Source organism: Leptonotus elevatus, chromosome 1 (genome assembly GCF_054856555.1).
Source record: "Leptonotus elevatus isolate MCC_2025b chromosome 1, RoL_Lele_1.0, whole genome shotgun sequence".
Lineage (NCBI taxonomy): Eukaryota > Metazoa > Chordata > Actinopteri > Syngnathiformes > Syngnathidae > Leptonotus > Leptonotus elevatus.
In genome coordinates, this window is record NC_141239.1 from 24,777,220 (window position 1) to 24,798,639 (window position 21,420).

The window sequence follows — 21,420 nt, forward strand, 5'->3', positions numbered from 1 at the left end:
CAGGAATAAATATACAAAACCAAACTCGACGCTGCCACACTATCAGGACTACTTGTACCATTTCTCTGCTGAAATGTACAATCTACACTCCCTTTTCATCCACAGGGCTGATTCCAAGACAACTGCATGTTCCTTTTTCAAGACTACAATGGTGTCATGTCTCAAAGGTAGAAAAACAGAACATTTGAAGCTTCCCTGGGGACAAGGACGTCCTTTTTGGTACAACGCAAAAGCGAGGACGTGTCTTAAGAAGCAACAAAAGCCACAACAGTCAACGCTACAGCATGTCACGAGAGGCGCAACCATCCCAATCATAAAATATTGTATCCCAAAAGGTATTGACCACTTGCACCGACGTCACGTGATCACGTGACTGTCCTATGACGGACGGCGGAAGGAAATGATTGTTGAATGGAAGTGGACGTGACCCGGAGCGACTTAGTGACTTAGCGACTGCTATTTTACAAATTAAAAGTTATTATTGCCCATAGAGCCATGTAATCTATTACTTCAACCGAAGGTCGGCTGTCAGTCGAAGTTGCACATTTAGTCGGGACTCATAGAGCGCGGTATTTAGTCAAGTTGGAGATCACTAGTTTCAAAACAGCCCTTTACCTTTTGTTGCCTGCTGTTTTTACCAAGTTAATAAAATCGCCGACTTTGCCGGAATTCACATTATGTAGTCAATGCCGTCCCTTCTCCTTACACGCTCACACCGGGGGGCAATATACCTCGTAATGCAAAGGTAAAACTTGTTTATCATGCTAACTGACTTATTTTGACATAGTCCGTTCTATATTGAAACGCTGTGATGACGTTATGTTACTATGTTTACTAGCATGGAACAAATGACTATCGTAGTGGCAAGCTCTGCGGTCATTTCATAAATATGACTCCGGCTCCAGAATGAAAAACTCTAAGCCCAAAGACAAAATCCCCCATTATTAAACAGTCAAATGCACTTAATAGTTTTGAAGAAGGTACATTTTAAAACTAAGCTGTGTGCTCGTGCAGTTGGAGTGGACGCTAACTATCTGGCTCGTTAATATGATTTGAAACACGCAATTCGACACCTCTGTTACAATCTTTGTTCGAGTGTACCTTTACTAGTAAAATGTATGAACATTTATCTACTAATTACAACATTTATCTACTAACCTCGCAAAAAATGATCGCTGCAAATCCGTGAATACTTTGTGGGCTGCCAGTCATATCTGTTGATTGCTGCTATCAATCGACACCTTTTGTCTTCATTAGTAGGTATGCGATAAAAAGCAACATTTGGTTTACTCCTTTGTCTGTCTGTAAAACCGACCGCACAGCAAGTTATGACCATTTTATAAGATAATCGATTAGATAAAGGACTTTACGCTGTACGAGATTCAATGGCTACAATACAGGCAAGTGGCTCTTTTGCCGTCCAGCGTCCCGTAGGGGGCGTTCCCATGAGGGCTGTGACATCACGTGCAAAAGGTTAATAGTTGTATAGTAGGAGTCAATTTCTGCTAGTGTACCCCAAGGTTATTTTAGTTAACGAAAACTAATGAAGAATCTAAAACTATAATTCATAAAAATATTTCATCAACGAAATAAAATAAAAACAAAAATGCTTTTAAAAAAACAAAAACTAACTTTTATTTTACTATAATTATAGTGAAAATGTCCTTCGTTTTAGTCTTTGGTAATCAATTTAATGCATGATCCTTTGTGGATGATTTTAAATGTGATTTTAAGTGTTTGTTTCAATATTAACTAGAATAAAGACGTTTGAAAGTGTGTCACACAGAAGTGATGTCATCTAGCAGCAGCCAATGGAAACACACCTTTAGACGACGTCATGCCTAGGCGACAAATTTGCCTGCTTGACTTTTAGCTCCAATGACTCGGCTCGACTGCTTTTTCATTTAACTCAGCCAACATGTAACGCTCGGTGAGAAATGGGTTACTTTATCATTTTACCATGGTGGGTATTAAATATGGCGCACAAGTAATAGACATGAAAAATTAAATACAATTTAAAAAATAATAATTAATTAATTACAAAAACTTACTAAAAGTAAGCATTTTTTTAAACTAAAACGAATAAAGACTTACAGAACTACCCTGAAAACGAATTAAAACTAACAAAATTTAAAAAATAAAACTCAAAATGAAATAAAAACTAACTAAAATGAAAATTCCAAAACTATAATAACCCTGGTTGTACCCTTATAGTTGTAAAAGTAGAATTCAAAGGTACAGGTATCAAGTAAGGTACAGAAGCAAAACCTTTCAGACTACCAGAGTGTAGTAGGTACAGTAGGTGTTAGTTGTCAGATAAATTTTATCTCTAAAAATAAACAGCTAAATTGATGTCATTTCAGCCATTTATAATATCAGACTTCAGGGAAACTGCTTTCTACAGTGTTGGAAGGCTATAAATATGTTGCCCACAAATGTAAACCCCTTGACACTTGTCTTTGATCATCTCTTTCCAAAACACCATGTCCTAAAAGTTCAAGGACTGGTGTCCCCAAAGATATCCTTCAAATCCAAACGCACTTCCCCAGCCTTTCTTTGCCACGCCTTCATGCACACCTTGAAGATTCTTCCAGGGTCCTTCGAAGTTCCGTTATTGATATTTTCAAACTGGTGTGTGCGAAGGGAAGTTGCTCCGGGACGGCGATGTTGTTTTTGATGTTCGGCACACTGTCATATTGAAGCAGCCACAAATTGTCCAGCTGCAACTCTCGCCTCTTCTCACGCAACAAATCAAACGCATCATGATCTCTGTGTGTACATACACTGGACCTGCAACTTTTCTGACGCACTTCATATGTACTCAAAGTGACACTAATGTCTCCTGGAAATTCTTGGAAGTTTTCTTATAGGACTGGAATTGATGACTTCTTACACAAGATGCTTTGCAGAGGTACGATGGATGAACTCAGTGCACTGTACCAAATGCTAGCGCGCAACCCCCCGGCGTGGTCACCACTTCCTGTCCAAAATAGCAGCTCACAAACAATGGCAGAGGTCAGGCAGGTTGCACACAAATATGTTATCGCCGCAATCCCGAAAGAGGCGCTTCCGTTTGTACGCTCGGCCCGTGTCAACAGCTTTAACCTTCCCCCCCCCCCTAAAAAAGAGTGACATCAGCGACCTAAAAAGCAGCAGCTTGGGACCATTTTCGGCCTAGCGTAAATACATCAGATTGTCCTGCAAGTATAGTATTTCCAGTGCCCCTCGGAGGAATGTGTGTTTTTCATTAAGGTCTCAGGTGAAGTCCACATGAGAAAACAAGTTGTGTTTATTCCACATCAAACACAAGCAATGCAATGGATCATTCTATTAGGCATTGTTTGAAAGTGACACGGCATCAAAGTGCAAGTGCGCCACAGCTGCGGGGTGCAATCACTTAGTCAAATGTTTTGCTAACTTATTTTTTTTCTCGTTTGAAGATATGAACAAAATAACGTTTAAATAATTTTTAAGGCATACGTTCTTAAAACCTTTAAAGCACAGTAAAAGTACAAATTAAATAAATCTAAACCAAAATAAGACAGCATGATTTTTTTTAAACGTAAAAATGTAAGTGACATACAGGGGTGCCTTTAGATACAAGATTAATTTGTTCCATGACTTTGCTCCAGGCAAAGTGCTCTGAGTTACGAGTAAAATTGCTTGTAACTCAGAGCACTTTCCTCAGTAAAATACATTAAAATATCTTTCAACTATTCCAGAAACGCCCAAAAGACTAACAAAAAAACATATTTTTTAATGAAAAAATAAGCACTCAATAATATACTTTATATATATATATATATTAAAAAAAAATATATATATATATATATATATATATACAGTGGTACCTCAGAGTTTGAACATAATTCGTTCCTGCGAAGTGTTCAAAGTCCGAATTGTTCAACCTCCGAAACATTTTTTCCCATAGGAAATAATGTAAAGGCAATTAATCCGCTCCCAAGTTCCAAAAACAGAAAATTCATATTTTAATTTCTATTTGCTTTTTACACACACACACACGCACACACACACATATATAGTTTTAAAAAAAATACAGCAGTGCTATTCGTTAAGCTAAGCAGGCGTTGGTTTTAAATATACAATGTGTAATTTTCTTTGTTTTATGTTTCTTTTTCTTCTTTTTTTAAGAATTGTTAAATATGAACTAAATTTGGTTGAGCGCACTCCCAACCACACAGCGCTCATAACTCAAATTCCTGCTCCCAAGTCAAAGCAAAAATAATTCCAATTGAATTTCGAAAATCTCGTGTGAAGGCAACACGTACTGTATTAGATCACTATCATGAAATTATTCCCAAATTAAACCAATCAAAATCGTTTGCTTGTTCTAGATCTTCTTTTAGTAGAAATTTAAGAGTAAAAATTGAAATAATATTAAATATTAGAAGAAAAAAAACAGTAAGATAGGTAAATAAATCAAAAAAAAAAATTATGTTTGGGTGCCTGCAGCATCTCTGTTATCATGAAAGAGGAATCCACTCGAAGCTTATTAAGAGAAAAGCCAACATTCCTTCAAGATGCTTTGCAGTCCAACTAAAGTGCACTTTGCTGTTTGCTTGAGATAAGGCAGCCCAATAATAAGCTTTGGGAAGTGTAAACATGGCGGCAATTGCGGGGTCGCTTATGCAAGTGTCTCCATATTCCTGCTGACACCCTGGGAAGTATCAAATTAAATTAAGTTCCAAAGCGGAAAAAAAAGAATATAAATAAAGAGCTCCATTATCTATTATTACTTGGAGTTGTTGTGGCTAAAACCAAAGAGCCCACCCCCGCACCTCCCTTTTATCCCTCCGCCCACTCCCATACTAAAAGATACACAGGAAAGAGGACATGATGTTCTTCATCGTGGACTTTTACTGCCCTGGCCTCCCAAGGTGGCACAAAGACAACATGCTACTATTTATTATCTCTTTTATGGTGGGGCTACGGGTTTTGGGGGGGATTATGATGTGAACTTTAGAAGAAGACTTATTATCCGGATACACACGTTAAATCGGCGGGTTTTTGAGCATGTTGAGAACAAAAACAAAACAAATCCATTCGACAGAAGTACAGCAGACCTTCTAAGCGGGCTTCATAATTCACAGTTAACTGACTTTAGGGTTGTTTTTGATCTAATTTTAAGTATATGTGCAAACTTTAAAGCAACTTGTTCAATATTTTTTTGGGGACAAATGAAACCTCAGAGGAACCATTATAGAAAGACTCTAAACCAGGAGTGTCAAACGCATGGCCCGTGGGCCAAATCAGGCCCACAACGACAACAACAACAACAACAACAACAACACAAGTAATGTCATACCAATTAATCAGACGACCAAAATCAAAACATTTAAATTCGGAATTTCACAAGCAATTCTCATATGAGCAATGCAACTTATAGCCTACATGGAATTGACCTTACACACAAACTATAGTTTCGGTTTGTTGAAAAAAATAAAAACCTATAGACCAAGAGAAAAATGTTTACACATGTATTTAACAAACCCCTTCATTTTTTTCTTCTTACAAAAGTCTGCTAGCTTAATGCTAGCACACAATGTAAAATGCCAAGATGGGCTAACAATACTAGCGTCGATGTTGCTGCACAGTTCTTATATCTTTTAGATATTAAATTTGAACACAAATATTTTCAGTTACAAGCAAGGAGAAAACAAAAACTCAATAGTACTGTCTCGCTTTAGAATACACTCCCTGCCTCCCACATTGTTCATGTTTGACTTAAGTGTGCCTATAAATACAACATTTTAAAAACAACAGCATCAAACTATTGTCTTCTTTTGCCAGAAGCAGCAAATTGGAGCCTTCTGTTTGGAAGCTTCATAACCATAATTTAAGGTTTGAGACGGCTTCACTGAGTAAAACATGTCTAATAAGAATATTAACAGGAGAAAAAAAGTAATATTAAAAAAATAAATTACATGCAAGCATGTAAAAAAATCCTGTCATGCTGCCAGGTATAAACGCTTCTGGATTCCTCAGGGCTCCGTCTACAGATCATTTGTTCAGCTCGTCGAGAATATTCCATCTGACCAATAGCGCCACTGTGAGGAGAGTTAGTGGATTGATTTTAGAGCTGTAGCAAGCATTTTGCCTTTTTCAACTTTTCAGGACCAGACAGGGGGAAATTAATACAATATAATATATTTTGTGTGCGTGTGTGTCTTTGCTACATTGTGGGGCCCATACACGCGTGTTTTTCCAGGTTTGACTGCTATTGTGGGTACCGACTTGAAATTGTGGGGATATTTTGGTGGTCCCCACAAGTTCTTTTTAAGGGTCAAGACTTGGTGTGTGTGTGTGCGTGTATATATATATAGTATTCTTACAATTCAGAATGCATCTCTGTATAACTTTCTATCCTGCCACTTTATGTAATTTTAAAACATCTAATTTTTTGCCTGTTTTTTTCCCCCTTCAATTTATTGCAAGTGTACAGTATTATTAATTGTAAAGAAAAACTTGTATGAATAGGTTTTTTTTTTTTTAAGTTCTTGTAGTTTCCTTTAGTGTTTGTGCAACAGTATATGAATGCAATGACCTAATCTGTTGGTCGGAGTGCACATCAAAAGCAAACAACCAACAGCATCTCTTCCCACATTTATTGAGAACGTCTGCTATTAAACACACAACCAGCATGAGGAGCCACCAAAGATCCTGGGGAGTGACACATTTTTATTTTGAACATTTCGTGACATGGGTCCTGAGACACCATTTCCCTTTTTCTGGACCTTCATAACTAGCAAGTGTGCATTTATTTACTGATGCTGCTCTAACCAGTTACCAAGACACTTACATAAATAATGTTTAGCTACATCAAACAACACACAGACATGATGATTATTTTACGAACGCTGACGGATGAAGTTTCTAAAGGGGGTGAGACCTCAGTCGTCATGGTAACGAAAGCTGACCAGAATGTGACAAGTGGATTTTAAGGGTACTACGTATAATTCTTTATCCATTCTGCATTTTGACTGAAGAATGTCAGAGATCCAAGATGAACACACCTGGGAATAGTTTCAAATAATGAAGGGGGAAAAAAAAAAGCATATGACCCATTTCAACACATAACGCACGCACGCACATTGGGTTGATCTCAGTCTTCAAACTTTCCATCCAGGATGCTTTCAAAGGTGAACGGAAGGAACTTGAAGCCCTGACCCGAGTAAAACTTGTTCTGGAACTCCACCCTGCGTACACACACACGCGCACAAAGAGCACACATCAAGGTGGATACGTGACGGAGGTGTTTACAGGAACGCCAGGGCCAATTATGTCGTTCGCGACCCTTGCTCTCCATTCCACTGGGCCCCTCCTTCACAGTTGCCAGATGCAAGCCTTGGACCAGCACCCAAGAATGTGAAGCCGACTTCCTGTCTGGAAAGTGATCAGGCTCTACTTCTAAAGAAAAATGGCGATGCTAATTGAGGAGCTGACCTTTTGTACGAAGCAGCAGAGGGTAAGGGGTGGTTCCTACATGCTGAAAAAGTTCTGTTAAAGTTCATAAATATCAAGTCAGTTAAATAAAATAAAATAAAAATCACAAAAGTTTGATCATGTTAAAAAAAATTACCCTTATTTGAAATTACTTTAAATAAGATGAGCATTAAGGTGTTATGGTTTATTTACTTTCAAAAGGTATTTTGTTAGTATAAAATACACTATTTGCATTTTAAAATTTGTCATAAAATAAGTCAAACTAAGTTGTTTATTTTATTTCTTGTTTACAGATTAACATTCTTAAAGAACTGTAGTAGGGGAGTCTTAGTTAACATAAAATGACACGTTTTTAGGTTTACTGTACATTCTTTATGGAAACTTTCAAACAGAATAGTACAATTTTTTTTTTAAACCTTGTGTCAATTTAATATAATAAAATCTTCCCTCAAATAAACCCTAAAAAGTACCTCAGTCCATAACCCTCATTGCTCACACATGGACATTAAAGAGCCCCATTTGAACTCCTTTGCTAACCAAACCAGCAGCATCAACTAGGGCACAATCAGTCGATTCCAAGTGTGGAATTGCCTCTGTAATTAAGTAATTAAAAAACAAACAAAGACGATAACAACAATGTGGTGCTCACCAGTGCAGTCGAAGTGCGTGCAAGAAAGCGGACAGGCCCTCCATGATGAGCAGGATCGCCACCGTCAGCACGGCAAAGAAGTAAAAGACGATGGCGAGCAGCAAGAAGCCGCCCACGCTGCGTGTGGAGAGGCCGATGTGCATCACCATGGACCACAGCACCTCGGACAACTCTGTATTGTAAACCAGATGTCGCGTTGTCCATCAGCAGGGACGTTGAGCTTTCAGAATCAAACTGGATGTCTTTAACATTAACTATCAGGTAACAAATAAAAAATCAAATATATAAAACATAAAAAAATATATAATTTACTGCACAATTTCAGAAAATAAAAAAATAGTGATGCACCGAATATTCGGCCACCGAAAATTTTCGGCCTAAAATGGCAAATATGTGGACTTTCGGCATTCGGCCGAAATAAAATTCAAGCCGAAAGAGCATGTTGTGGTGATGCAAGAAAAAAAAAACCAACAACAACAAAAAAATGCTGCAAGCAAGTGTTTGAATTAAACACAACACACGGAAGTGAGTGTCCGCCTTGCTGCTCGCTGGCGTTTATGAGTACCGGCACCTTCATTGTGCACACCGGAGAAGGAGAGGTTCGCTTGGTAAACTATGTCAAAAAAGAGCACGCTGCCGAGTACTGCACTACAGGTGAGCCACTCTTTCTCCTGCAGCGCCTTCCTTTTTTTTCTTTGATGAGAGCCCCTCAAGCGCTTCAATTTTTCACTTTCATTCTGGTGGCGTGCTAAATACTTTAGCTAATGTTAGCACTATTGCTATCAACAGTTTTATACAAGTAAACACTTACCACTATCTGCGGGTGACTATAGGTGACTTTGCAGTCTGTTCCCATCGCATCCGTGCCCGCCGGTGCGAAGTACTGTACATTGACTATAAAGTGCAATTGCACCGCCAGAAAATGCTCAGTTGCTCACCCCGCGTTTGGTGTTTAATGTACCATTCGCCAACATGTCTCTGATGTCTGTGGTGTGGACGCATTTCAATTTATATTGTGCTTTGATAAAATGAATGCACTAAACAGGCCTAAATATTTTATAATAATATTATAATTTTAATCAATTATAATAAATGCAATGATAATAAAAATGTTGCATTTTTTTCGGCGTTTCGGTTTTCCGCCAAGCATTTCTCATTTTCGGTTTCGTCCCAAAAAATTAATTTCGTTGCATCCCTAATTAAAAATACAAAATTATATAAAATTTTAAATAATCATAGGACACATATTAACAACCATAACACTGACATTCACACCTATGGACAATTCAGAATCTTGAATCCCCGTTTTTGGAATATTGAAGGAAGCAAGAGTACAAGACATACTAAAAATCAGAATCGAATCGTGAGACATTCAAAGATTCCCACCCTTACTAACCACAAGGACACAGTCCTGCCCGAATAAAAAAATAAAATCTGTAACCAATTAAACCAAACCAGTGTGTTCAGAACTTACGTGCGTGAGCTAGACTGAGAGCCCAAAGCCTGAGGTAGGAGGCCGTGTTGGAGATACAACCCAGGCAGTATTCGATGGTGTGTATTGCCTGATGCACAGCGACATCTGCAAAGTTAAACTGAGGGACAATAGACACATTGGTCAATATGGTGGACTAGAGGAAACCCCTCTGAAGTCCCCTGAAATCAGTCACGAATTGTGTTGATAGGACACCAGCCATTAACCAAGTGTGAACCCGAAGCACAAAGTTATGCACTGTCACCCAAACACATACACCAACACAAACACAACACAAGGGGGCGACAAAGGTGAGGGAGAGACAGACGGCATGACATGCACTGGAAAGGACAAGTGGCAGGCTTCATTCAGGTCCTACCTCTTCCTCCTCGCGGGCCTTGAAATCAGATGACAGAAGGCAACGCTTGATTATTGACCCCCCCACACACGCACACAAACAAACACAGCAAACAGTCATGGAAGAAATGGGTTACACATTTGAAATTGAACAATTAGGTAAACAACAAAGTCAATCTAGCAGGATCTCACATACAGTAGAATTTCTACGGTCAAAAACAATCGCTAGTTTGCCGCAGATTTGTGAACAATTTTTCCAGTAGGAAACCATGGAAGCGAACTGTCACGCTCAAAAAAACCTGGAAGCCCTTGGGCAATGTTTTAATAAATCCTACTAAGTGTAAAACGAGCCAAAAGACCTCATTAAACCGAAAGGACAACAGTATCACGCGTCATGTTTTTCCCTCCTGTCTTCACACTCCACCGATGCAAAAAAACAAAAAAGGCAAATAAAAAAGCTCAACACAACAGAGGAAACCGGAGTACATGTCATTCGACCTGAGAAATTCCACTGCATTTGAACACAAGCAAGAGTAACATGAGAGTCTTCATGCATAATGGATGTTGTATTTGAAGTTTCCGCTTCCAAATACTGTACATCATTCAAAGGCCAGGACAACGTCCTCACCTCAGGCTCTTCCTCGGAGTGTTGCGACAGCTGGTCGTGCTGGATGATTTCCGCCTCGTCCTCAGTGGGCCCGTTGCCCACCCGAATGCCCCCAAAGTTCTGAGTGCCCTGTGGGGCAACAAGGGAGGTTTGAGAAGGACTACAGTGGGTCCTCCGGCCAGACAAATTATGTTTGTAGGTTAAGAATGGCATGCAATGATTTGCAAGTAGTTTGCAGCTTGATGCCAACACAATCACAGCCACATAACAGGAGTTATTCACTTTACGACGTATTCATGGCCTAGAAATGTCATTCATACAAATATTTACTGTATTTATGACGTTACGACTACATCAGCCTCGGTAATTGATAAGACTATGGCGCAGCATAAAAATGTCATTACGTGGCCCAAAATGACATGCTTAGTTATCTGTTCGCATTTGATCATTTCATATTTATGGTCGAAAAGTGATATTCATACAAATATTTATTGTAATTGTAACATTTTGAGGTTAAGAACACCTTGCAATGGTGTGCGAATACATTGTCACGCAGCACAAGAAAGCAAGCTCAGTTACCTACATACTTTGCATGTAACCACCGTTTTAGATTTATGGTAGGGCTGGGCGATATGGACAAAAAATAAAATCGCCATTTTTGCACTCATTTAGGACGATTACAATTTTAATTTAATAAACCCAACAAACATTTATTTAAAGGTTTCATTTATTAAAAAATTATTCCTGTGCATAAATGTTCAGACAACCATAATGTATACTGATTCTAAATTAGTTTTGACATAAACTTAACATTCATAGTTGGTTCTTAAATGCCACAATTAAGTAGTTATTGTAAACATGTCTTGTAAACCACCAATCCAGCATTCTGCCACACGTGCAAAATTACAACTCACAAAAACATTTGAATGTAACAGAACATAAGAACAACAGCTTTTAATAATCCAGCACACAAAATGTGATTTTAGGATTTAGCAAATTTTCAACGATTCGATTTTTAAAATGACGATGTATCGAATTAATTCGATACATTGCCCAGCCCTAAAACTTTTATTTATTCATTTTTTTGCCATTACTGCTTTTTTTTTTCCCTTCAAAAAAACTACAAACCAGGATACCATCCAATGTTTACACAAGAAACGAGTACCCACAACAACACTACCTATTCCTAAACAAGTTAAATAACCATAAATCCAATCTACTTACATTATTTGTTATATAAATCAAATAAAAGGCTTCCCCATCAATTCCAATGTGTCTTTTTTGCCGTTTAACACTTTTGTAATTCTTTCTAATAGAAGAGATGCTAACATTTGACGTGTCCGTTGGTCCAACATTTGTCTACAAGATTTCTTCCAGGAAAGGGATAGGCATTGTTTTTCATTACGAGAAAATATATGTCTCCCGGGGTAGAGGCCAAGCAAAAACAACTTTTGTTCTATTGGTACTGATTTAAGGATAATCTTTTCCATCACACTTTTAACCTCTTTCCAAAACAATGCTATCTTCTGACATTGTCACATAGAATGTAGTTGTATACATTGTCTATATTCCGCCAACTTTGGACAGATATCCGGAATATTAACCTTATATCTAGTATGTAGGTCCACCGGTGTCACATACACCCGCACCAACCTCTTAAATTCAATGAGTTGTACACGCGTATTAATAGACCTGGTGTGTGTGTGCCAGAATGCATGCTCTGTGCCCAAAGTGTTTTAACTTTTAGTATAATTATGGCTTATTGGCTTTACTACATTGCGGGCATACAGTAGGTTAGATTTAGGCGATGTGATGACTGAATGTACACATTTGGGATACGCTGCAAACATATAGAACAAAACCCCATCATTAACTGAAGATGCCTGTATGTGAGGGCGAAGAATATGTGAATTCCTACCAGGTTTTTACGCCACAAGTATTGTTTTCGCAGGACCAGAGTTTTCACTATCAACATGCAAGGAACGCATGCCAAGGCGATGAGCACCAGGAGGGTCTGCAGGGCTTGCTGTGACAAGAAAACAAATCAAAAGGGAATTCAGCTCATTTTGACACTAAAATGATGCTTTTACCGACAAGAGGTGCTCCTCACCTGTCCCGTGTAAAGTGGCTTGACAGTGGGGTCGCTGTAGTTGAAGAGGAACATGTTGATGAATGCAATCAGGAGACTCGGAGCGTCGCGCGATAGCCGCACGTCGTATGAGAGCCACTTGTAGAAGATGAGCAGCGCCAGGTAGCCGAAGAGGCTGGCCATGAAGACGATCTCGGGGATGAATCCCAAGTAGATGTCTAGCGGCTTCTTGAAATAACTTACAGGAAGAGAAAGAACTATTAGCAACTCGCAAGGGGAAGAAATGAGAAGGAGACGTTGAGGGGAGAAACACTCACAGGTGGTTGAGGAGACTGAGAGTGACACCGAACAGCATGTGGACAACACCCAGGATGATTGACATCTTCATCTTGAAGGAGTTCAAGAACGTCAGCTTGTTCGTTGCAATATTCCAGATCTGACGGATAAGACATCCTTTAGTATCTGAACTAGAGATACTTTTTTTTATTTTTTTTAACTAGGGGTGTCAGGCGATTACAATTTTTAATCGTAATTCATCGCATGACGTCAGTAGTTAACTCACAATTAATCAAAATGTTTATAATTTCATACTCTTAACATAAAAATGGGGAAAACAATTAAATTAATAAAAACATGGCTGCATCTTTTAGTCATCAGTAATTTCATAATAATTCACAAAATTGAGTTAAAAGATGTACAGTACTGTAAAAAACGAGTGTGGTATTGATTTGTGTTGAGGTCCTTTTTCTGCCACTCGATGGCATAGTTGCATTTGTAAGATGTTGGTGACAGCTCAGTGCATTTTTCTTTTCATGTTTAGAGCTCTAATCTAATCTTTAACATTAACTCATTTTAAATACGTTCTATTTTAAATGTTTTAAGTGTCCCAAAGACGTATTTATAGGTTTTCATTTATTTATGCTAGAGCATACAGAAGGCTTTGATGAAGTCTCAACTGTAAAGAACAGTTGAAGAAATGGTAGTTATTACACAAACGGCCAACAGAGCATAGGAAATGAACCAGGACCATGTTGAAAAAACCCTAAATTGCTCAGAATTCTAAATAGATTTATGAATGAAATGAAACTTAGCTATATTCTAATACTAAAGGCTGCAAAACAGAAACAGATAGAAATATACTTTTTTTTTCCTGATGAAAGGAGAGACTTTAATCTTTCTTTTGGTAGGTTTCATGTTTTTATAGCAAATTAATGAAATATTCTGTGGGCCTTGGAAAACCAGTCAAAATCCAGTAAAACAGCCGAGCGTGAAGGGGATTGTTTTAGTGAAAATGGCTGGGAGTGAATGAGTTAAGTTACTTGTGAAATTCTGCACATTTTTTAAATTGTAAAATACAACTTGACCCCCGTCTTAACAAATATATATGCATTATTATTAGTGCAAAATTTTGACATGTACGTGTCTGCTGAGCTGCGAGTGGAATTCCTCCAGTACAGGCTTTCCAAGTAAGAGGTAGTCCTAAAAGGCGCGTTAAAAAAATTTGTGACGATAAAGGAACTTTAAATTAATGCACTTTAAATTTGACACCGCTACAAAAAATAAAAAATGAGACAAAACTTAATCAACTGGGAGTTGGGCTATAGCAAAGCTGGGAAAACATTTGCACTCATGGGCCACATTCGATTTTTAAAATGGCCCCATGAAATTTGTAGACAAGGCAATTTAAAATGTTTATATAAAATAGTTTATTATCATGATAAAACAAAAATTCTTCATGATTAACCTTTCACGTAATAAAGATGTAAAAAAAGAAAGAAAAAAAATTGTGCTTGTTTTACTAGTGTTTTCATTTCATTATTTATAGTTTGGCATTCACATTCCATCCCAATTTCCATGGATGGAGAAAGTCATCCCAGAAGAGTGGAAGCGCTTCTACATTTCTTTCCCATTTTTGCCTTTCACTGTGAGTGCGATACAAGACGTCCCAATACTTTTGCCCACATAGCATCGGAGCAAATTACCGGATCAATGCCTATGGGGTACGGCCCTTTGAACACACCGTCTACCGCTGGATCTAACTGCAAAACTTTGTTGCCTTCAAGTGTCTCAAACCTGAAAACAAAGGATGAGAGGTTCTTGTAAAAAACAAAAAACAAACATAAGTTGACTTTTCTGACCCCACCCGGTCACTTACGTCCAGTTGCCTCCCACGCGGGCGTCAAACATGGGCCGCACGCTCCAGCCCGAGCCGAAGACGTTGAGCGACTTGGAGAAGCAGTCGTTGTAGATGATGCCCGTGTAGATGGAGAAGACGCCCATCATCAGGATGATGTAGCGCCCCGCAAACACCATACTGAACATCTGACACAAAACAGTCAAGTTAATTTTTTTTTGTTTTTTACAAAATCTCTTGCCGCATCTCAGCGAGAAAGGCGCGTTGCGTGTCAGAATGAACATGATGGGGCAGATAATGGAACGTGGTGGGGGATACCTCGTTGTCGTTCTTCTGGGCGATCAGCCGGCTCTCTCGCAGGACGAGGTACAGAGCGGCGCAGGTCATGAGCACGCCGTGGCCCAGGTCGCCAAACATGACGGCGAACAGGAAAGGGAAGGTGATGATGGTGTATGGAGCTGGAGTGGTGAATGGAGATCTCATGGATGACGGGACAGGCAGCCCGAAGTATGACAAGGTAAGAGTACACCACGCACGCATACCTGGGTTGATCTCGCGGTAGCTGCCGATTCCATAGGCGTCCACAATGTTTTGAAAGCCGGAGGTGAGCTTGTTTGTCTTGTTGTAGGTGGGCGGGGTCTGGTTGGTCTGCATCCTGTTAAGGATGGAAGGCACGGTGGAGCCGCTTTTCTCCTGAATGACACAACAGCAAACTTTTTTATCAACGCCACTTTTCCACTGCTTAAATCGTCCTTTCTTTCTTTTAAGGCTTGTCCTCATTAGGGTCGCCAGTGAGGTCAAGCATAGCCAGTTAACAAAAACTAACAAAACCATCTTAATAAATAGAATAATTTACAGCACCACCTTTCACCCTAAGTCAACTGTGAAATGTTTCAGCTCACACTTGCAACCATTTTGAGGACAAGCGCAATAGAAAATGGATGGCTGTACAATTGGAATGCCAGTTCTTTATGATTATGGATTGTGCAGGTGGATGCCAACTCGTGTGAATGTGTCCAGCCACTCACCGTGCCCCTGCGCAGAGCAAACTGTATGGGGTCCAGGTCGGAGACGGGACACCACACCTCGGCGATGAGACACTTCTGGGTGACGTCGATGTTGCACAGGTTGAGGGTGTGGTAGATGGCTTTCATCTTCCTCACCTTGATGAACCACACGCGCACCGCCTTGGCCGCCGCCTGCAGGACCCGCTGTCTGTGGTCCTCCGTTTGGTTCAGCACCTTGACGAAGGGCAGAGGGGGAAATGTGTACTTGCCGTGTGATGATGTATGACTGTGTGTGTGAACGTTAATGGAATTACCATTTGCAGGTCATCGATACGAGCGTTAACCCCTGCAAGCATTTCTTTCCTCTCCTGAGGTGTTTCTGGACATGGGTACAATGTTGCTCGAAATCTGACAGAAAAGCACACATGAGCAAAAATCAAAAAAATTAAAATCAATGCGGCTTGGTTTATTTACCCCTCACAAATCTTCTTCACTCTGTTCCTCAGCTGGTCTCCCTGGAAGAAGATGATGAAGACAGACTTGTGGACCTGATCGCCCTGTGAACACATGAAAGACAAAGGCCTTGTTCAGACTGGCAGCCCAAAACCGATTTTTAGCCCATCCAGATTGAAAGTGGATGGCTCTTTCGTAGTCTGAACAGTCACAAAGCACATGAAATCCGATTTTTGCGAGACGGATTGTGTTTCATATCCGATTTGGACAGGATGCGTCTCAGTTTGATAAGTTTGAAAAACTCTGAATGGATTTGACTGTCCTGACGTCACTCTACGCATGCAAAAAACTAATTTGCCCACGCTGTCAATATCCAATCGGTTCGCTGCCCGGCTGTTTCCTCGCATACTCGGCAGTCAAACGCCTTGACAGCTCCACTGCCCTGTCGGCTCCTGTCATGCTCAACCGGAAATACAGTGACAGTTTACGTTTACTTGCGCTGAAGCCGGTCTCGCTACCCCATCAGATCTTCACATGCGCAACCGGAAATAGCGAAATAGTGCCCGGTTGGAGCCACAGACATATGGTCGTTAAAAAATGCTTCCATGAATGAAAATGACACTGACTTCACCGCAGCTCGCTTTTCTCTTTAGACTCTGAGCTGTTTGAAAATAAGTAGTTTCCTTACCCTCAGAACAGGCAAAATCAAGAGTGAAAATTCTTGATCATTGGTATATTTTGACCAAATGACATGTCATGATGCCTGGCAACCATTTTTAAGTGTGAATGTCTCCTTTAACTGTATGCTGACCGAAGTAGGGTCCTCGAGAGGGTCTTCAATATCCGCCTGCCTCAGGAACACGTTCCCTCTGCAAACTCGCCACAGCATCCTCTCAAATGTGGGGATGCGCTCCCTTCCGATGACTCCAGCAACAAATCTGTAAAAAGGACAAGTCACTGTTTGTACGTGAACACTCGGTGAAATAAAAAGATTGACTTGAAGGACAACAATAAACCCTGTAATCTTACCCAAGCCTGAGGGGAGCCACCCGATTGACCTCGTTGGGGTCCAGCAGGGTGGACGACTCCTCCAGCAAAGTGGGGTCTTCCATCTGCAGAATGGTTTGCAAAGGCAGCACACAAGGTTAATTGACAATCGGCAGCCTGTCCGGTTAAATGATTAACCGCCATCACAGCTCTTTTCAACTCATTAAAGATGACTCGACACATGCGGACAAGACATCAATGTTTATGGAGGCGGCCGAGCGGCACTGATGTCGGAGCAAAGGTGTGGAAAAACAGACACTTGGCTGTAATTCAGACACTAAGTGTGATAAATATGTCACATCCTGTTTTGGCCTGCGCGTGCGCATGCTGTCCGGCTGACCTCATTAAAAAACTGCTGTGTGCGACGCAGGATGTGTTTGAGCTCGGTCAGCTCCAAGAAGTTCTTCTTCAGGGCTTCCTGGTTGGTGTTGATTTCCTTCAATTCGTTTTCCAGCTTCTCATACGTGGCCTGAGGAAGGGAAGAAGAGAGGGAAGTGAAGAACGGCGCTCCAGTGTGTAATGGTGGAAGGCAAATGATGGCGCCAGTAACGCTCTGCTCTCTCTCCCTCACCTCCAAGTCAATCATGTCTCTCGGGAAGGGGACTTCGGGGTTCTCACCGGTGTCAACGATCGCCATGTCGGCCTTCTTGATCTCCTTCTCCACAAACCCTGCCAATGAGACGGCATTGTTAATTCCTAATGTCAGTAACAGGCCACCACTCATTTATTTACAGTATGTTGAAAATGTATCATATATTTATATATAGTGTGATATTATTCTCATAAAATCATAAGTCTGGGTATTGGTTCTAATTTACTGAATCGATTCAATTTTGATTCACAAGAGTTTAGTTAAATTCAATTGCGATTGTTTCGATTCACTTAACTTTGATCCGATATTGATTATTTATGGAAAATCAATTATTCTTAAATATCAAGGACATGATAAAAACTCCACAAACATTAAATTCCAAATAAAAGGAAATTCTTAATCTAAATTCATATGAACAGTAAATTTCAAGAAAACAGTACATATACAGACACAAAAAAATGTGGTCTTTAAACTTCTATTTTCTTAAGAATTTATGGGAAAAGTGATATTAAAATAATCGATTCGTGGTTTTATGAACTAATATCAGGCTCGAAAAGGAAAAATCGATTCGATATCGATTATCCGATTTTTTAAAACCCAGCCCTATAAAAAAAAATAAAAATCACTGCTGTGTGCGACGCAGGATGTGTTTGAGCTCGGTCAGCTCCAAGAAGTTCTTCTTCAGGGCTTCCTGGTTGGTGTTGATTTCCTTCAATTCGTTGACTATGATCTCCTTTTTTATATGAATTAAAATCCAAAAACGTTTTCTTTCCCCTCAAAATATTGTAAGAATAAATATGTTAATAGTAACCAGGTAATATATACGTATAAGAGCAGTTCCTTTCTATAAGCATAGACAAGGACTTACTCAGTTTGCGGTCCATTTCCTCACATCGTCGCACTTCGTTGACAAACTTGCGCTGGAACACGTTCACATCAGGATTCAACTGCGACACAAGACACAATAAACATATTTTCTAACATCGTTATAATACTGTTGAACCATACTTCCTCAAAATAGAAGCCTCAGCTCCACTTAAAAAAATTAAAATAAAAACCTCTAATTAAGCACTCGGGGTTTTGAGGACCAATCCCTCCCTGCCTTACTCCAAATAAATGCCATACTAAGCGACTACTATTTGACATGGCATTTTTTTTTTTATGGATGTACAACATGATCCTTCTTCAGTACAATGCTTCCTTTAGGCATAGTCAGGAGTGGGTGTTCTTATGGGGGGAATGAAGTGTCAGCTGTGAGCACATGATCGAGATTCTGTGGTGAGGCATGCACTCATTCTCGGCAAGCTTCCCGAGCCATTTTAAGAACACACAAATAATCCGTATTACAATCGGCGACTCACATCACGGAACTGCACCATCCCAATCTCTCCCAGCTCACTGACACAGCAGTAGGCCGCCTCCGACTGGAGGAAGAGTTGCGCCAGTGTCATCTCCTCGCTCCTGAAGAGTTCCCCCATGTTTGCGGCGGGTTTGCGGGTGCCCCAGCACGCCCTTCAGGAAGGAAAGATCACCTAAGAGAAAATCACACAAACAACCTTTACAGTGAACACCAGCCTATTTATTTGCAATTCACTTCACGAGCTTTCTTTCCCAGTGTGCTTGTCTTCTTTTAGATTAAGGTCTAGATTGTTATTGGACCTCTTCAACACAGGGCAGCTCCTCTCGGTGCTGCAAATTCCTCATGCAAACGTCAACATATGATGTCTTTTTTTTTTTACCCTAATGTCACCCTGTGCAGCCGCACATAGGGCCATATTCTGTGTGTGTTAACCGTTTATTAATATTTTAAGAATAATGTTGTAAAATGAGTTTGAGATGATATTAAAAGTCCATTTAAGTGAACTTAAAGCATTTTTGAAGGTGGCATCAATTACTCGCAGATTTCTGCTCTGGCGCTTGGTCCCACTTGGAGAAACTCGGAGTAGCAATACAGTGTGATGTTCACTAATGATGGAGACTAAGAATTCAATAGCAGATATGGGTGCACTTAGCAGCAACGTGCGAGAGGTTGGCACGTGACAACAAGTGAAGAGAAAATCCGGTTGCCTTCACGCTGATCCCATGATCAGGGCAGGAATGCGGTTACGCTGGCAAACCTTAAGAGTACAATAAATACTACAATACATGACACAAAGTGACTTACAAATTACACAAAATGAGTGATTGACAGCTAATACCAAATCAGGCAAAATTAGGGACAGTTTATGGGGTGCCAGATGGGGGAGAGGAGGATTCCTTAAAGGCTCTTTAACCACCTTGTAGTGGGGCGAAAGGACCAGTCACCACACAGGTCTTATCTGTGGATTATGAAGGGAACATGTGACCTGTAGCACCATTAAGCCTTACTACTACACCAATTTAAGAACAAAAATCAACGTAGTCTATTATGTTACTAAACACTAACAAACAGTACGGCTACCGTTGGTCGTGACAGCGTCACAAGTCAAAGCAGGAACACCTACTGTACACTTTACAGCTAATTAGCTTAATTGACGTTGCAACCTTAAGGAGCTGATTCTCGGCTAACTTTAATGACGAGCACATTTGTATTGTTTTCAATCCATAGAACAAATCGTTTCAGGATCCGGATCACGTTATCAGTCATATAATAGGAAATAAACGTTCTACGTCACTAGTCGGTTAATTAGCTTCGTTCAGTTTACACTGTGGCTAATGGCTAACTTTGCGCACCTGTTGATCAATAAGTAACCACGTCGATTGTCAAAACCCTAGTTTCTAACTCGAAGCTCTACCATCTACTGCCGCTTTTACTAAGTGGCGTACTTACTATTGTGATGGAGTCTCGGCAGTGTTCTGATCCTTGTTTGTAACGATCTGTTTGACAACAGACACAGAAGAGAAATTTGTCAACGACTTCTCAAAGCGGAAGTGGAATCACGATCACGTGATGTGACGTCACGCCTATCGCAAATATTAATGAAATGAATGCACAATTAAATTTGAGACCATGGTTAAACGTTACAGGGTAATGTGCTGTCTTTTCTGTAAAATGTGTTTTGTTTTCTTTGAACATACCGGAAATGAAGAATTTGCAGTGCCGTACTGTAGTGTAAAGTTCCGACCACGTGAAGGCAGTAATGCTCTAGCCTACCGGAGACATGGGCATCATGTGCTGGAGGTAAAGTGCTAAATAAAATGCAGTCCGTTTACCATTTACAACTGTTTGATAAAATAAAAGCAAAACTTGTTTTGACTTTTTTGTATTATTTTTACTACTGTTTTCTTTAGCAGCTGTGAGGGGAATCGGAAGTAAAACCTTTTTTTGTGAAAAATATGAGGTTTTGAGGCAAAATTGCCCCGTCCAGTCCAACAAGCTTGCGAGCAACCAACAGGCGCACAAAAAGACAGGAAATAAAGTATGTAAAGGTTTTTTTCAAGAACCGTGCAAGCTCATCTTCATCGGTCTCTGCAGCCGGCCTCACTTCATAGACGGGTGCCCTCTTGCGGCTCTCAGACATTTTCAAAGTATGCAATGAGATCGGTGTTGCTACAAAAATGAGTGGCTTAA

General features: G+C 40.0%; 1 protein-coding gene across 3 annotated transcripts; it reads right to left on the minus strand.

Annotated features, from left to right (window-relative positions):
* Nucleotides 1–6,612: 6,612 nt before the first annotated feature.
* On the minus strand, nucleotides 6,613–20,791 carry atp6v0a1a (ATPase H+ transporting V0 subunit a1a). 3 transcript variants are annotated; one of them, XM_086086776.1, is made up of 22 exons: nucleotides 20,680–20,791; nucleotides 19,232–19,402; nucleotides 18,739–18,817; nucleotides 17,850–17,947; nucleotides 17,619–17,747; nucleotides 17,261–17,343; nucleotides 17,043–17,169; nucleotides 16,253–16,335; nucleotides 16,093–16,186; nucleotides 15,800–16,012; nucleotides 15,314–15,464; nucleotides 15,090–15,229; nucleotides 14,793–14,959; nucleotides 14,620–14,710; nucleotides 12,955–13,073; nucleotides 12,659–12,875; nucleotides 12,467–12,574; nucleotides 10,570–10,677; nucleotides 9,964–9,981; nucleotides 9,588–9,705; nucleotides 8,114–8,285; nucleotides 6,613–7,217 (listed from the first exon to the last, which is right to left on the minus strand). In XM_086086776.1, exons 2-22 carry the CDS (start codon nucleotides 19,346–19,348, stop codon nucleotides 7,124–7,126), a joined length of 2,526 nt encoding a protein of 841 aa, XP_085942902.1. In that variant the 5' UTR covers nucleotides 19,349–19,402; nucleotides 20,680–20,791; the 3' UTR covers nucleotides 6,613–7,123. The 3 variants fall into 3 exon arrangements, with proteins under 3 accessions (XP_085942902.1, XP_085942893.1, XP_085942911.1); XM_086086767.1 differs by having other exon boundaries at nucleotides 9,964–10,008; XM_086086785.1 differs by lacking the exon at nucleotides 9,964–9,981.
* Between the last annotated feature and the right edge of the window lie 629 nt (nucleotides 20,792–21,420).

Coding starts and splice junctions, on each gene's coding strand:
- atp6v0a1a (XM_086086767.1), bottom strand. CDS start 19,348: ATGGGGGAACTCTTCAGGAGCGAGGAGATGACACTGGCGCAACTCTTC. Junction 17,748..17,849: donor GAGACATGATTGACTTGGAG/GTGAGGGAGAGA, acceptor TCCCTTCCTCAG/GCCACGTATGAGAAGCTGGA. Junction 8,286..9,587: donor TCTCAGTCTAGCTCACGCAC/GTAAGTTCTGAA, acceptor TTTACAATACAG/AGTTGTCCGAGGTGCTGTGG.